Source organism: Cuculus canorus, chromosome 7 (genome assembly GCF_017976375.1).
Source record: "Cuculus canorus isolate bCucCan1 chromosome 7, bCucCan1.pri, whole genome shotgun sequence".
NCBI lineage: Eukaryota > Metazoa > Chordata > Aves > Cuculiformes > Cuculidae > Cuculus > Cuculus canorus.
Genome location: NC_071407.1, coordinates 15,301,726 through 15,315,865, shown reverse-complemented (window position 1 = coordinate 15,315,865; position 14,140 = coordinate 15,301,726). Strand labels below are relative to the sequence as shown.

At 51.7% G+C, this 14,140-nt stretch overlaps 2 protein-coding genes across 4 annotated transcripts; one reads left to right on the top strand and one right to left on the bottom strand.

The window, feature by feature from the left end:
• Positions 1 to 2,369: 2,369 nt before the first annotated feature.
• CUTC (cutC copper transporter) lies at positions 2,370 to 7,611 on the bottom strand. 2 transcript variants are annotated; one of them, XM_054071379.1, is made up of 9 exons: positions 7,534 to 7,611; positions 7,173 to 7,244; positions 7,047 to 7,106; positions 6,216 to 6,425; positions 5,025 to 5,060; positions 4,489 to 4,622; positions 3,872 to 3,899; positions 3,381 to 3,486; positions 2,373 to 2,803 (listed from the first exon to the last, which is right to left on the bottom strand). In XM_054071379.1, exons 2-9 carry the CDS (start codon positions 7,240 to 7,242, stop codon positions 2,692 to 2,694), a joined length of 756 nt encoding a protein of 251 aa, XP_053927354.1. In that variant the 5' UTR covers positions 7,243 to 7,244; positions 7,534 to 7,611; the 3' UTR covers positions 2,373 to 2,691. The 2 variants fall into 2 exon arrangements, with proteins under 2 accessions (XP_053927355.1, XP_053927354.1); XM_054071380.1 differs by lacking the exons at positions 7,047 to 7,106; positions 7,534 to 7,611 and having other exon boundaries at positions 2,370 to 2,803; positions 7,173 to 7,334.
• On the top strand, positions 7,495 to 13,933 carry LOC104059740 (cytochrome c oxidase assembly protein COX15 homolog). Of its 2 annotated transcripts, none has more exons than XM_054071378.1 (8): positions 7,495 to 7,611; positions 9,045 to 9,167; positions 9,760 to 9,946; positions 10,214 to 10,381; positions 10,895 to 10,976; positions 12,251 to 12,405; positions 13,248 to 13,361; positions 13,652 to 13,932. In XM_054071378.1, the coding sequence occupies exons 1-8, from the start codon at positions 7,592 to 7,594 to the stop codon at positions 13,781 to 13,783; spliced, it is 981 nt and encodes a 326-aa protein (XP_053927353.1). In that variant the 5' UTR covers positions 7,495 to 7,591; the 3' UTR covers positions 13,784 to 13,932. The 2 variants fall into 2 exon arrangements, with proteins under 2 accessions (XP_053927353.1, XP_053927352.1); XM_054071377.1 differs by lacking the exon at positions 7,495 to 7,611 and adding an exon at positions 7,618 to 7,869 and having other exon boundaries at positions 13,652 to 13,933.
• The last annotated feature ends 207 nt before the right edge of the window (positions 13,934 to 14,140 follow it).

Sequence of the window (14,140 nt, the reverse complement as noted above, 5' to 3'; positions counted from 1 at the left end):
GTAACAGAGACGGAGGACCATTCTTGAGGGGGATAACTGCCACTAAATCATCACCCTGCTGCTTAGAAAGGTGGAAGTGTAGGGGCAGGTAGGCATGGTGCTACTCAGGCTAGAACTGAATTTGCTTTATCATGCGTGCTCTCGGGGAGCAGCAGGTGAAAGGGGAAGGTAGGGTGATGGAAAGGATTCTGCTGTCTCATTGTTCATGGAGTTAGTAGATAGCACATAAGTCAAGGGTAACACAATGAGTAATTGCTCAGGATCGACCCCCCCACCATCAATAGCAGAGGAAGGTTCAATGTCCAATACATTGGTTAATTATTACTGGCTTTTCTGATTAAATTCACTTGTTTTAGTAAGTAAAGCTACCCCTAGTACTAGGTCCTCCTGGCCAGAACTAACACAATGCTGATGAAAACAGCAATCTCATGCAATGGATAAGAAGCAAGTGAATGGAGCAGTCACTCCCTCAGCTCTTCTCCATCCAGAGTGCTGACGTGATGAGTCTTCCTGTTCTCTGGCACAGGTGTCCTCTGGCCCTTCTTGTACCCACCCGAAGTGCTGCTGCCAAGGGGATCGCTTGCTCCCAACACCTTCCTATTCAATGCTCCCATCACTTGTCTCGTTTTTCAGTACCTGTCACAGCCCATCCCCACCCAATTTTTGGTCTTTCATTCGGAGCTGAAGTGCATCGCTCAGCACAGGCAACGCACTATCCAGCTTTAATGTTCAAAATAAGCACACTCCCACTTTCTCTACCTTCATACCTGGGACACGCTCCTCCTAAAAACCCAGAAAGCAACCTCCCTGTCCTTCAGTTTCTTCCATAAAGCTTCCTTCAATACAATACTCAAGACAACATTAACTGGGATCAAGCTAATCAAAGGGGTAAGACCTCTTTCACCACCTCCACTCCCCATTTCCCTGTCTCAGCCATCACCCATCTGTTGCCCACCACCTTACATCTAAAGTTTTCACCATTAGGCATTGCTTCCTGCCCGTCACACACAGGATCTAGTCCAGGACAGAGGCTTCTGCAAGTCAGTCTAGGAATTAGTCCTGCCCTCCCTGCTCATGTTTCTGAAGGGCTTGTTTCTCTGTTGTTACCTTGTAATCCCCTCATGAGTTCAAAAGCCTTTTTTTTAACTCCTTTTTTTTTTTTAAACTTTACACAAAAAGAAATAACCACATACCATGTTTATGATGCTGGGGGGCTGTCAGCATATTATTCATTGAGCTACCAATATCTTACCCATTACTATGACTCATAAAGTCTCGCAACATAAGCCATGAACTCTTGACTCAAGTGTCTTGAACTACACTGACTGCAAATACAAATGTAATCATTTCTTCACCTCGGTTCAGATCCTTCCTACTGCCTACACATCTGCCAGTGCTCTTGGTACTGGCATTACACAGCCTCTCCTTTCCCAGCTCCTATGTCAGGTCCTGAGGTGTGTTTCAGTAGACACTGATACTGCTGATGGATCCACATGAAAAGGTGGATGCCTCCTCCGAGCTGAAGATACAAAGTTAGTCTAGGTTATAGGTTTTCAATGACCTGATTCTGTTTAAGGTGACAAATGCTGCTACTACCCTGCCAAATACTGCATTTTCCTACACATCCTCACAGGCCGTGTGCCATTGCCAAGATGGTCAGACAAATTTGAACCCTGGTTTTCGCTTCTTAAGAAGGTTCACTCTCTCTGTGTTCAGACGGATTCTCTTTGGCTTTGTGGGTCTTTTAAAGAGCAGGCAGCAAGAACGAAAGTGCTTTATCTCTGGGTTTCTGCTCTCTCAATGGACCACTCTGACACTGTTCTGATCTTCTGTTGCATATTTTGCAGGGTAACTGAAATGAGTCCAAGGCTTTGACTCTGACTAGGCAGCAATAACCTAACCGGCACAGTTGGCTGAGCACTATCGGGAGAACAAGCAGGTGGCTTCATATTAGGAAAAAGACCTGGAAATTCCCTGATAAAAAGCACCTTGTCCTCCCACAGATCTCACCATACGCCCATTCCACCTCAAGAACTCACACGCCCAAGATGCCTCACCACTATCTCATATAATCAGTCAGGTAGTCAGAAGCTCCTTCCCATCAGAACTTAATGTGTTTATCACCTCTGTGCGTCAATAAGCAGCTTTTATGTGCTTCTCCCTACCTAGCAGCTGCTGCATTTCTAATCCCCAGCTATCCTACTGGCTGACCACAGCAGACCTTGCTTTGCAGCTGTGGCTATGAAGTTTCCCTCCCTGGCATTCTGGATGCGACTGCTTTCTCCTTTGGTGCAGCAGGAGCCTGACAGGCTTTGCAACACAGACCAGTCTTATCAGTAAAATAAATTTTACAAAAGCACAGCAAGAGGGGGGCAGCTGCAGTGTTTATTTGACAATCACATGCAGTGCTACACAATTCAGTCCCCCTACTTTATCAGCTTCCTTTCTCCCAAATAATGCCGAACAGCTTGTTACCGCAACATCTGGGAATGAGTCCTTTTATTTAAAATGGCCAACCTAAGTTTCCAGGCCAGGGACTGGTGATTCAGGGGAAGCCAAGGGAAGAGACATCAGGCTTCATCACCTAGTTCACATCCTCTGCAGCTGGAGGATAGAAGTGGTACCCATCTGTCCATGTGGCAGGGAAGACCCTGGAGTCCCAGTGCTCTTGTCCCAGCACAGTGCCTTCCACTAGAGAATGTTCTTTGCGATCGCGTTCAGGGTCCTCACTTTGGCCACATCCGCCACCTTTATGGAGTATTCAGGGGCAGAGAAGGACGCTCCCATGGCAACGTTTGGATTTCTGTCAGGAAAACCACTGGTTACTTTCTGCAGGCAATACAGATGAATAAGACACACTAAGGAAAACCCACCATCTCCCTTAGTCTCAGCAGCGGCCTGAGAACCTGCTGATGCCACTCAAGTCAACGACAAGACAGTAACAGAAAGAAGAATAACCCAAAGATCAAAACCAACAGCATCAACAGAAACCCAGTGCAGATCTGCACAGAAACATAGGCAATTCCTCACTCATGCCTCAGAAGCACACACCACCAGCCTCCCAAATCCCACATGCTCCAGTGTTAAAGGTCTAAGACAACCACCTCAAGTGCCACACAAGTGGACTCACAAGCCCTAGGTCAGCAGTAGCAAACAAATGCCTCAGGGAACCAGTTATACATGGAGCTTGTCTAGATGATATGCACCAACTGGATTAGTACACTGCAGAATACAGAACCAGGCGTCATGATCCCAACCATGAGCAAAATCAGCACTGTTTGAAATTGATGTCTGTTCTACAAACTCATGCTGACATTAATCCAGATTTTCTCTTGTACCAGTTTTCCTAAAAAAAAAAAAAAAAAAAAATAAATAGTCACCTGAACTTCATTCCTGAATCCCGGGCTGAGCGAGCAGAGCAGTGAAACTCAGAAGCAGTGGAGCCTTCCAGAATTCTCTGCAGGTTGCGCTCTGTGATGCCACCCCCTGGTGGGAAGAACCCGTGTCACATATAGCATGGGTGGCACTGTCCCAGGCACAACACCCCTCTGGGACCTGCCTCCTAAGGGACAAGGGCTATCTGCACAGAGAGGACAAGACATGCCTTGGGACAACAGAAAGCTAGGCACACAAAAGGAGATGGGAGAAGCCTTGGCTCATGTTCTCGCACAGATCTAGAGCAGTCTAGGCAGCAGCTGCAGGGCTCTGCCACCCCTAGCTGGCTGCATGGCCTTTACATGCACTTGGACAGGAGTTTCTCCTCCTGGGACCCAGCTCAAAAAGCAGAATCTGATAGCGCATCCCAGGGCCAGAGGCTAGGAAGCAGGGGCTAGGGACAGCACCTGTCACAGATTACATAAGAAAACATTACCTGGCACCACCACGATTCTGCCCTTCGCCTGAAAGAAGAATAACGTGTCAGTGACACTGCTCAGCACTACATCCACATGTGCATTCATAAAGCAGCAAAGAACCTTCACATGCTGTGCCGTCAGTAAGCTCATGGATGTCGCCATGGCTTACGATTCACATACTCTCACCCATCTATTTTGTCCCATTCATGTTTTACAGGGAAAAACAGTAAAGACTTTGCAGTTACAGCTAAGACAACATGTCACCTTTTCCTCCTACCTCCCTATCCCACCTGGCTACCTCTCAGGTTCATCTGTTGCATTTTCATAGCAAAAACTGTGAGATCCCAGCAGGGACTGGACTTGGCTGTTCACGCTGGCTAATCACATCAGCTGCTGAAAGCAACTCCTATCACACTCCTCGCTGGCTGCAAGCAAGAACAACCCAACCAGTCTTTGCTTTCAGGGACTTTGGGGTCCAGCCCACATGGACTTGAAAACAGGGTAAGGCCAAGTGAGACAAGCAGAGCAAGTGCGCCTGGAGAGAAGTTCCATTACAGATATAAGGGCTACCATAAATGAGCTGCCTCCAGGCAATGCCCAGGAAGTAGGCACGGTAACCGAGGGGAGCACTTACCTGTTCTGCAAGCCTCTTAATTAAGGACAATCCTTCCAGTGCTGAGCTATCACAGCCACTTGTCAACACCCGCTCAAATCCCAGAGAAATCAGGGTCTCCAACGCCACCACAGGGTCGTGTACCATGTCAAAGGCTAAGAGATCAAGAGAACAGCTCAGGAATCACTCAGCTCATCATGCTCAAGCCCTGTCCCCCAGACACAGCTCAGGAGACAATGAAAAGATGGATCCTTCTCCTTGCCCATCCCCACACAGAGCCACAGGTCATGCCTACAACATCCCCCTTGCAGTAGGGGCAGGGCCACCATGCTCAGCTCATCAGACACCTCCTCCCCACACCGGGCAGTGACACAGTCCCCAGGTCTGGACCTTTCACCTCCTGGGGGAACAGCAAAGCCACAACCTGCTCTCGCACAGCACGCGGAGCTTTCCCTTCTCCAAAGGGCAACCAAAGGACACCAAGCTCAGCTCCCTCGCAGCCCCACCTTCCCCTGGCAGCAGGCTCCCTGCCAGGGCCTCTATCTCCAGCAACTCACCTCGGTGAAACGTGACTGGCAGGGGACGGCACACCGCTGCAATAAGAAGACATACTGTCAGTCAGGGCTGGCACAGAGATTTCTTTGCAACAGAACCAGAAAAGCACATGAGATGCTGCGAACAATGCAGCTGCTGCTCTTCAGCAGGGAGTTCTTCTGCCCTTTGAAGAAGGAACAAACCTTTATTTCTATGGGTAACGAGAATATCCCCCATCTCATCTGGACCATGCAGAACTCTCATTCCCACCAGAGACATCTTTATCTTCAGAAAGGAAGCATGGAAGTTGTCTCCTCTATCTAGGACAGAACCAGTGCTCTTTGAGAGCAAGAGACCTGCTTTTTGTGGTTTCTTTCACTACCTACAATTTCCACTCTCAGAACACAACAAAATTCACCAGTGGCACTCTAATGACTGGGCAAATCTTATTTATTTCTATGAAAACAAATCCAACTGCCTCCGGCCCTGTAAACACTGGTTCCAGGAGAGCATCTCATTGCTTTAGTGGACACAAATCCTGGCAATACCCCTCTCATTATCTGCACACTCTACAATACATTCACGCGAAAACCTCGGCACCATATCGCCACGGAAAGGCTCAGCCCACTTTAGCTTTGGCAGTAGCTCACAGAAAGCATGTGGAAGCAGATTCTCTAACTAACGATTTCCCACTGCAGCTTCACTAGCCTTTTATAAATTTCCAACTCCTTCTTATTAACTTTCATCATTAGACATATTACAGGAAAAAATAAAGATGAATTGCCAGCTACCCACAAGGCTAAAGTCCAGGAGAGACATAGCCTAGACATCTGTAGCAAGGATGTAAGCGAAAGAAGAAAGCGTGAAGAAAATGGAGAAAGGAAAGAATTCAACACTTTAGTCCTCTGGTACCCCAAAAGCAGCTTTCCTACAACTCTCTCCTTCTTAGACCCTGCTATTCTGTCCTGGGTGGCCTCAAACCCTTTATGAGCTGCTTGCGGCAGCAAGCAAAGCTTCTTACCTATTTAACGTGCTGCAGCTGAAGACAGTCTGTGGCCTTGCCTTCTGTCTTCAGCTGCAGCTGAAGGACTGTGGACCAAAGCACCCTGCAGTTCTCCCTACAGCATCGGACAGAGCACCACTTAACTCCTGCCACCAGTCACAGCACAGACATGACAGAGCTCAGCACAGTGTTTCTGACTGGAGACTCTTACCCAGCAGTGCTGTGCAGAGCTCTGTATCAATGCGCCCATCCTCAGTAAGGGCGCCGAATACCAGCCCGTCGGCCCCATGCAGCTTGGCAAGGCGGATATCAGCTTTCATGACTTCCACTTCTCGGTCTGAGTACAGGAAATCTCCACCACGGGGTCGGATCATCACGAAGACGGGCACTCTTACACACTGCTTCACCACCTGCAGGAGTCCTGGGTGGGAAGAAAAGCTGTGCCTCAGTTCTCAGCTACAGCAACAACACCAGGGAGGTGGAGCAGTGGGCAGGGGCACACAGGAGGGGAACAAGGCTGGTGGGGAGTTAGAACGAGGAGAAAGGGCTTGGGAAGGTGTACTGGGCACCCTGACTTAGCCAGGAAGGGGAGCCGACCCTGGAAAAGAGTATGTAAGAGAGAAGCGAGCCTGAGGAATCACAGAATGGTTTGGGTTGGAAGGGACCTTAAAGCCCATTCAGTTCCAACCCCGCTGCCATGGGTAGGGACACTTCCTACCGGACCAGGCTGCTCAGAGCCCCATCCAGCCTGGCCTTGGACACCTCCAGGGATGAGGCAGCCACAACTTCCCTGGGCAACCTGTGCCAGTGCCTCACCACCCTTGTTGTGAAGAGATCCTTTCTAATCTCAATCTTCAAACTTCCAGTTTAGAGCTGTTCCTCCACGTCCTATCACTCCATGCACTTATAAAAAGCCCCTTCCCAGCTGTCTTGTAGACCCCCTTGAAGTGGGGTGGTGGGAAGCGGCCCAGAGAGGGGACTGCTGTCTCAGAGAGGAAGAGAGGGAGGGGAAGGCTGTCCCGGGGGCAGGGCCGGTGCTCACCCATGCTCGGGGTGGTCCCTCCTTCCACGAGGCCCGCGCACAGCTCGATCCGGCCGGCACCTGGGGAGAGGCACGTTAGCACCGGCCCCACCGCAGCCGCCCCTCCCTCGCGCGGCCCGGCCTTACCTCCGCGCTCCGCGTTGACGGCGGACTCCACCGAGTCCACGCACACCTCCATGAGGAAGCCATCGTCCATGCCTAGGGACGAGCGGCACCGTCAGCCTTGCCCTGCCCATGCCGGCCGGCCGGCTCCGCACCACCACAGCCCTACTTCCGCCCCAGGCCCCGCCCCGTCGCTCCCCGCTTCCGGCCTCGCCCCCTCGCGGCCCGGGCTCGTACCGCCCGCGGGCGCGAGGGCGGGCGCGGGCTGGGGGGGGCGGGAAAAGAGCGGGCGCGCCCCGCTCGCGCGCCGCAGGCCCCGCCCCCCGCCCGGCGCCGCGGCCCCGCCCCCGCCCGGGCCCCGCCCCCGCCTCGCACGCGCCCTCACCTGCGCTGGCGGCGCGCGGGGGTCGCTGCTGGCTCTAGGTCACGTGTTGGGGATTGTCATGGTGACGCCCCGCTTCCGGTACGCGCCACTTCCGGGGTCGCTGGCGATGCTGCGCGCGGTGCGCGGCGGCGCCCGGTTTGCGCTGTGCGGCGCCCGGGGGCGGGCGGGGACCGGGGCGGCGGGACAGGGCCCGGGTTCCCTGCGCCCCCCTCTGCAGCGGCGGCTCGTGCAGCAGGCGCCCCTCGCCCCTGCCGCTGCCCCGCCCGCCGTGGGCCGGTGGCTCCTGGCCTGCAGCGGCGCCGTGGCCGGGGCCGTGGTGCTGGGCGGTGTCACAAGGTGAGCACGGAGCCCCCGCCCCGCTCTGGGGCTGCTGCAGGGCCCCCGGGCTCCGCCGGTGCCTGCTTAGGCTGTGCCCGCTGATGCAAGAAGCGGCTGCTGTTACAAGAAATGAAACGTGCTTTATTTAAGCTAAAGTTTCATCTAAGTAATTGTGTTCTTCCAGAGTTAGACAGCATGTTCCTCTGGTAGTGCTTTCTTTAAAACGGTGTTTTTCCAGGTGCTGTTCATTCTCCAGGTATAAACTGGAGAGGTGCAGATTTAGGCTAGACATGAGGGTGGTGAGGCACTGGCACAGGCTGTCCAGGGAATTTGTGGCTGCCCCATCCCTGGAGGTGTTCAGGGCCAGGTTGGATGGGGCTTTGGGCAGCCTGAGCTAGTGGGATGTCCCTGCCCATTGCAGGGGGGTGGAAACAGAGATCTTTAAGGTCCCTTCCAATCCAATCTATTCTATTCTATGATTCTACGATTCTGTAGAGATGATCATGTCTTGTGTTCAGTATGATCTGTGCTGAACAGATGCGACTTCTGTAACCATCTCTGTTTGCAGTATTTCCTATCTTAAAGGCAAGGTCAAGCAGAGATGTGGAGTCAGGTCCAAATTAGCAAGTGATTTGACTTGCAAAGTTTCATAATAGTGTTAAAATTAGAGCTTAGAAAGTAATAGAATAAGATTTCTAGGAAAATCTATACATGTGCGTAGGAAATATATTCTGTAACCAGCTTTTGTCTCAATGCACATGATTGATGGAGATCACTTGCGCATGTTGCTCAGGCCTGATAAAGGATGCTCACTTTCTAAAACTCTGAAACGAGTCTTAGAGAGTTTTATTTGCTGGCATTTTGGTATTACTGTGGTTGCCCCGAGTGTGCCTTTGGGAGCTACACTCGCATCTGTCTTCCTCTTTGGCTGCAAGGGAACACCGTGGGCAGGACTGGGAATAGCAGAGAAATACTGCCTGCACTGCATTGGTGCCAGCAGGGGATAACTTTGTGTCATGTAGTCCTGATAGTTTTAGGTCTGTTCACACTCACAGACTCTCTGATTTCCATCCTCTTTCTAACTGTAAGTTTGGGAGTTGTCCAGTACAGCCAACAGCTCTCACTTCAGTTTGATAGGTTTGCAAACCGTCAGGGAGTGACCTATGCCTGTTCATGTCTCTGCCTGCATCCAGACTGACAGAATCGGGCCTCTCCATGGTTGACTGGCACCTGGTGAAAGAGATGAAACCCCCAAGGACACAGCAGGAGTGGGAAGCTGAGTTCCAGAAGTACCAGCAGTTCCCAGAGTTTAAAATGTGAGTACGTAAAAGTGGAAGGAAGGGGGACAGAGCTGCCCAGGGTACTCATGAGAATGGAAGTCTTTTCTAACATCACTAGCAAGGCAAACAAAGTCTGTCTGATGGTGGTCCTTCTCTGGCATTTCCTTTCTCTGAGGCTGAGTGAGAGTGGTCTGTTTAGCCTGGAGAACAGAAGACTGAGAGGGGATCTTATCAATCCTTATCAATACCTAAGAGGCTGGTGTCAGGAGGATGGGGCCAGGCTCTTCTCAGTGGTGCCCAGTGACAGGACAAGGGGCAATGAGTGCAAACTGGAACACAGGAAGTTCCATCTCAATGCGAGGAAAAACTTGTTTTGTGTGAACATGGTGGGGCATTGGAACAGGCTGTCCAGGGAGGCTGTGGAGCCTCCTTCTCTGGAGGTATTCAACCCCACCTGGACGTGTTTCTGTGCAGCCTGCTCTGGGTGAACCTGCTTTAGCAGGGGGATTGGACTGGAGTATGTCCAGAGGTCCCTTCCAGCACCTACCGTTCTGTGATTCTGTGTGGGAAGCGTGGCATAGGACTGCTGCATCATGCTGAGCATTCTTTGTTTCACTGTCTTTAACAGCCTGAATCATGACATGACACTGACAGAGTTCAAGTTCATCTGGTACATGGAGTACTCGCACCGTATGTGGGGCCGTGTTGTGGGTTTGGCCTACATTCTGCCTGCTGCCTACTTCTGGCGAAAGGGCTGGCTTAGCCGCCCCATGAAGGGCTGTGTTCTGGCACTCTGCGGGCTTGTCTGCTTCCAGGTGAGCCAGCTCTGTAGCTCTAGGTATTGGTAGCAGCATCAACCATGAATATTTCTGATCGAGTGCAGTTGAGACAGTGGCATTTGTGACAGCTTGAGGCGATGTCGGTGCTGGTGGCTGGCTGAAAGTGGACGAAACAAGCTGCTTTGCCCCTAATGTTAATCTGGTCTTAACAGTCCTGTCTGTGCTGAGACAGACATGAAGGGTTATTCACTGACGAAGGGCAGCATAGGGGAGCTGGCTCTGACCCCTCTGTTCTTTTGCCAGGGACTGCTGGGATGGTACATGGTGAAGAGTGGGCTGGAAGAGAAGCCAGACTCTTATGACATTCCTCGGGTCAGTCAGTACCGTCTTGCAGCACATCTCGGCTCCGCACTGGTTCTGTACTCTGCTAGCCTGTGGACAGGGCTGTCTTTGCTGCTTCCGCGACACAAGGTACGGAGTGGTGTGTCGGGAGTCAAAAGTGCAGGGCAGCATTGATTCAGAGGGTTGGGGCGTGGTGGGAATGGTGAGGAAAGGGTGTGAAGGGTGGTGGTGCTTCCGTTTTAGTCTCTGTTCCTGCCTCTGATCTAACTGCGTTACAAAATACCCTTTCTGTAAACTTCTCTGTTATGGGACACTTCCTTTGACTCCTGCTGCTCCCCTCAAAAGTGTTAGCTTTAGCATTTGCGCAAGCTCAGGCAGAGGTGTGCCTGGCTGAGCTAAATGATTTGTGCCAGTAACTGTCCAGTGGCCGTTTCTGTTTCTGCACAGGACAGGACTTGATTATTTGTAGTTTTGAGGAACCGTGGAAATATGACTGTGCTGCGTAGTGGTCTCTAGATTTGGCCTGTACAACACAGGCCAGCCCCTTGGTCTGTATGTGCAGTGAAGGCTTTTTTGGCCTGCTGCAAACAGCACTGGGAATGCTTGGCTGTGATTATTTTAAGTTTTTTTTTCATTTTACAGTTACCTGAGAGCCATCAGCTCCTTCGCCTGAGACAGTTTGCTCATGGCACTACAGCTCTTATTTTTCTTACCGCTCTTTCAGGTGAGAGTGTTTCTGACTGCTGTCCCCTCTGTGGCTCATTCCTCTCTGCTCTGTTTTCTTTCTGGCCTGGCAGGGATTGTGAGTCTGTCACAAGTGGTGTTCCCCAGGGCTCAGTGTTGGGGCTAGTTCTGTTCAATACCTTTATCAATGATCTGGATGAAGGAATTGGGTGCTCCCACAGTAAGTTTGCCGATGATGCTAACTTGGGTGGAAGTGTTGATGTGCTTGATAGTAGGGAGGCCCTACAGAGGGATCTAAACAGATTAGGTCGATGGGCAACAGTATGAGGTTCAACAAGTCCAAGTGCCGGGTCCTGCCTTTGAGATACAACAACCCCATTCACCACTGCAGGTTTGGAGAAGAATGGCTGGAAAGCTGCCTGGCAGAGTAAGACCTGGGGCTGTTGGTTGATAGTGGCTGAACATGAGCCAACAGTGGCCCAGGTAGCCAAGAAGGCCAGTGGCATCCTGGCCTGTATCAGGAATGGCATGGCCAGCAGGGCCAGGTAGATCATTGTCCCTCTGTACTCAGCATTGGTGAGGCTGCACCTCAAATACAGGTGTTCAGTTTTGGGCCTCTCACTACAAGGACATTGAGGTGCTGGAGTGTGTCCAGAGAAGGGCAACAAAGCTGGTGGAGGGGCTGGAGAGCAAGCTTTATGAGAGACAACTGTGGGAACCAGGCTAATGGAGAAAAGAAGACTGAGGGGAGACCTTATCACTGTCCTCAGCTGCCTGAAGGGAGGTTGTAGTGATGTGGATGTTGGTCTATTCTCCTTAGTAACAAGTGATAGGACAAGAAGAAATGGCCTAGAGCTGCACCCAGGGAGGTTCAGGTTGGATATTAGGAAAAATTTCTTCACCAAAAAGGTCATCAGGCACTGGCAGAGGCTGCCCAGGGAGGTGGTTGGATCACCATCCTTGAAAGTATTTAAAAGACGGGTAGATGAGGTGCTTAGGAATATGGTTTAGTAGTGGGCAGACATGGCTGAACTCGATGATCTCAAAGGTCTTTTCCAACTAAATGATTCTATGATTTTATGTGTCCTCTGGGGAAACTTCATTGCTGTCAGGGAGCTGACAGTTGAGAACCTCCCTTCCTGATCTTTCCTGAGCAGGTGGAGATGCACCTTCCAGCCTGCCTGCTGCTGTGTGATCTCTGTATATGTTTCTAAAAGAAATTCAGAATCAAGCTGAGCTCTTGAGTCAGCTGTGCAGCCTGGAGCGTCACCTGTGCCTGCTCTGGTAGTCTCGTCCTCTGCTCTGGAATTGCAGGTGCCTTTGTGGCAGGGCTGGATGCTGGCCTTGTGTACAATTCCTTCCCCAAAATGGGGGAGCGCTGGATCCCGGATGATCTCCTCGCCTTCTCCCCCATGCTGAGAAATATCTTTGAGAATCCTACAACTGTACAGTTTGATCACAGGATTCTGGTAAGTGCCGTCTTCCTGCTGTGTCTGTGCTGCTTCTTGGTTACGTCCTGCAGCCAAGCTGTCGTCTCTGGCATGTGTTTCTGTCAACTTGAGTGATATCCAGGGTGTCTGAAGGTCCTGAGAGCGTGTTACCAATTTGATTCAGCAGGAGGAGGAAGTTTAGCACTCATTTGTTTTCAGCATGGTCTCCTTCCTTCAGGACTGTCTTCCTCCTGCATGTTACAGAGTTGGTTTGTTTGTGTCTCCTTTTCTGTAATGGGAGCTGCAGACCGGTGTAGCCGTTGCTGCTGAAATAGCTGGGAAATCTGTGTGAAATAAAACTTGGAAATACCTGGTGTTGAATGCTTCCTCCAGCATTTCTGAACTTGCTTTACACCAGTAGCATCCTGTGAAAATTGCTAGTTTGGGCAATCCAGGTGTTGAATACCACTGCTGGCACTGCAGTGCAGTAAGCCAGCCCTAAGACTAAGAGAAAGGTTAAGCCACTCAAGAGGGATTGCCTGGGGTGACTGGCACAGCAGTATTGTGCTGGCAAGCTACTGCTGAGTGGTGAAAATGGGATCAGCTTTCCAGGTAACAGTTGTCAAGGTGACAGAGAGGGGAAAAGGCAAAAATAATCCCTAATGACTTGAAGAAACGAGGAAAAGCAGTTGGAAAGTAAAGTTAAATTTTACAGTTCTTAACCTGGTGGCACAGGACCACCAGAATTTGGTCACAGCCATTAACACATTTCTGCAGTTAAATATTCCTCAGAATTTTCTACTGTGTGGAAGGCACAGCCAAAGGCTGCTGCACCATTTACTTTGAACTTTTTTTGAAAGGTGGTAGTTTCTCTCCCACAGGGCATCACCTCCATTACTGCTGTCACAGCGCTGTACCTCTTCTCACGAAGGATCCCACTCCCTCGCAGGACCAAGATGGCAGTGACTTCCTTACTGGCTGTGGCTTGCATACAGGTACTGTCTGGGGGGGGGGTTTCACCTTTTTTTTTTTTTTTTTTTTTTTTTTTTCCCCTCCAGTCCTCTGTATCACGGTTGTGAGACAGAGCTGTTCCCAGCTTGGATCTGTGCTGGTGCCAGGAGCCCAGAGCTATGTGGTGGAGCTGCCTCAACCTGGGGCATACATGCTCTAAATTTGAGGGTGGGAAATCTGGCGATGGCCATGAGCCTTTCCCATCATATTCTGTGCCGCGGATATGCATCAACGCTGTATCCACGGGCTGCTCTTATCCCTTCTCTTCTTGCAGGTGGGCCTGGGCATCAGCACCCTGCTGCTCTACGTCCCCACGCCGCTGGCTGCCACGCACCAGTCGGGCTCGCTGGCGCTGCTCAGCGTGGCGCTCTGGCTCATGAGCGAGCTCCGGCGGGTTCCAAAGTAACGGTCCGGCAGGAGAGCCCTCGGGAGGAGCTGTGCCCAGGCCTGGAGGCGGCAGAGACCCCCACTGCACGAGGGGTGCGCGCCTGGGTGGGCTTGAGCCTGTACTTTGTAACATAAAGGCTTTTCTACCGAGCGGCTGTGGTCTGCTGGGTGCCCGCTTTACCGAGGCAGCACCGGGTGGGGTGGGGGGCAACGGGTGGGGAGCCCCGGTGGGGACGGTAGGGGTGGGGTGGGGTGGGGAGCGGCCGGGGGGAGCCCAAGTGGCACCGGGCAGGGAAGGGCGACGGCAACCCCCGGGGAAGCGGGGGAGCTTCGGTGAGGCGGCGCGGCGGGGGGAAGGAGAGCGACGGAGTGGGGA

Excerpts from the sequence above, each read along its gene's own strand:
- CUTC (XM_054071379.1), bottom strand. The coding sequence starts at position 7,242 with ATGGACGATGGCTTCCTCATGGAGGTGTGCGTGGACTCGGTGGAGTCC. Across the intron at positions 4,623-5,024 it reads GCCAGTCACGTTTCACCGAG|CCTTTGACATGGTACACGAC; the intron begins GTGAGTTGCTGG and ends TTGATCTCTTAG. Across the intron at positions 3,487-3,871 it reads CAGAATCGTGGTGGTGCCAG|GGGGTGGCATCACAGAGCGC; the intron begins GTAATGTTTTCT and ends TCTTCCCACCAG.
- LOC104059740 (XM_054071377.1), top strand. The coding sequence starts at position 7,640 with ATGCTGCGCGCGGTGCGCGGCGGCGCCCGGTTTGCGCTGTGCGGCGCC. Across the intron at positions 7,870-9,044 it reads GTGCTGGGCGGTGTCACAAG|ACTGACAGAATCGGGCCTCT; the intron begins GTGAGCACGGAG and ends GCCTGCATCCAG. Across the intron at positions 9,168-9,759 it reads CAGTTCCCAGAGTTTAAAAT|CCTGAATCATGACATGACAC; the intron begins GTGAGTACGTAA and ends TGTCTTTAACAG.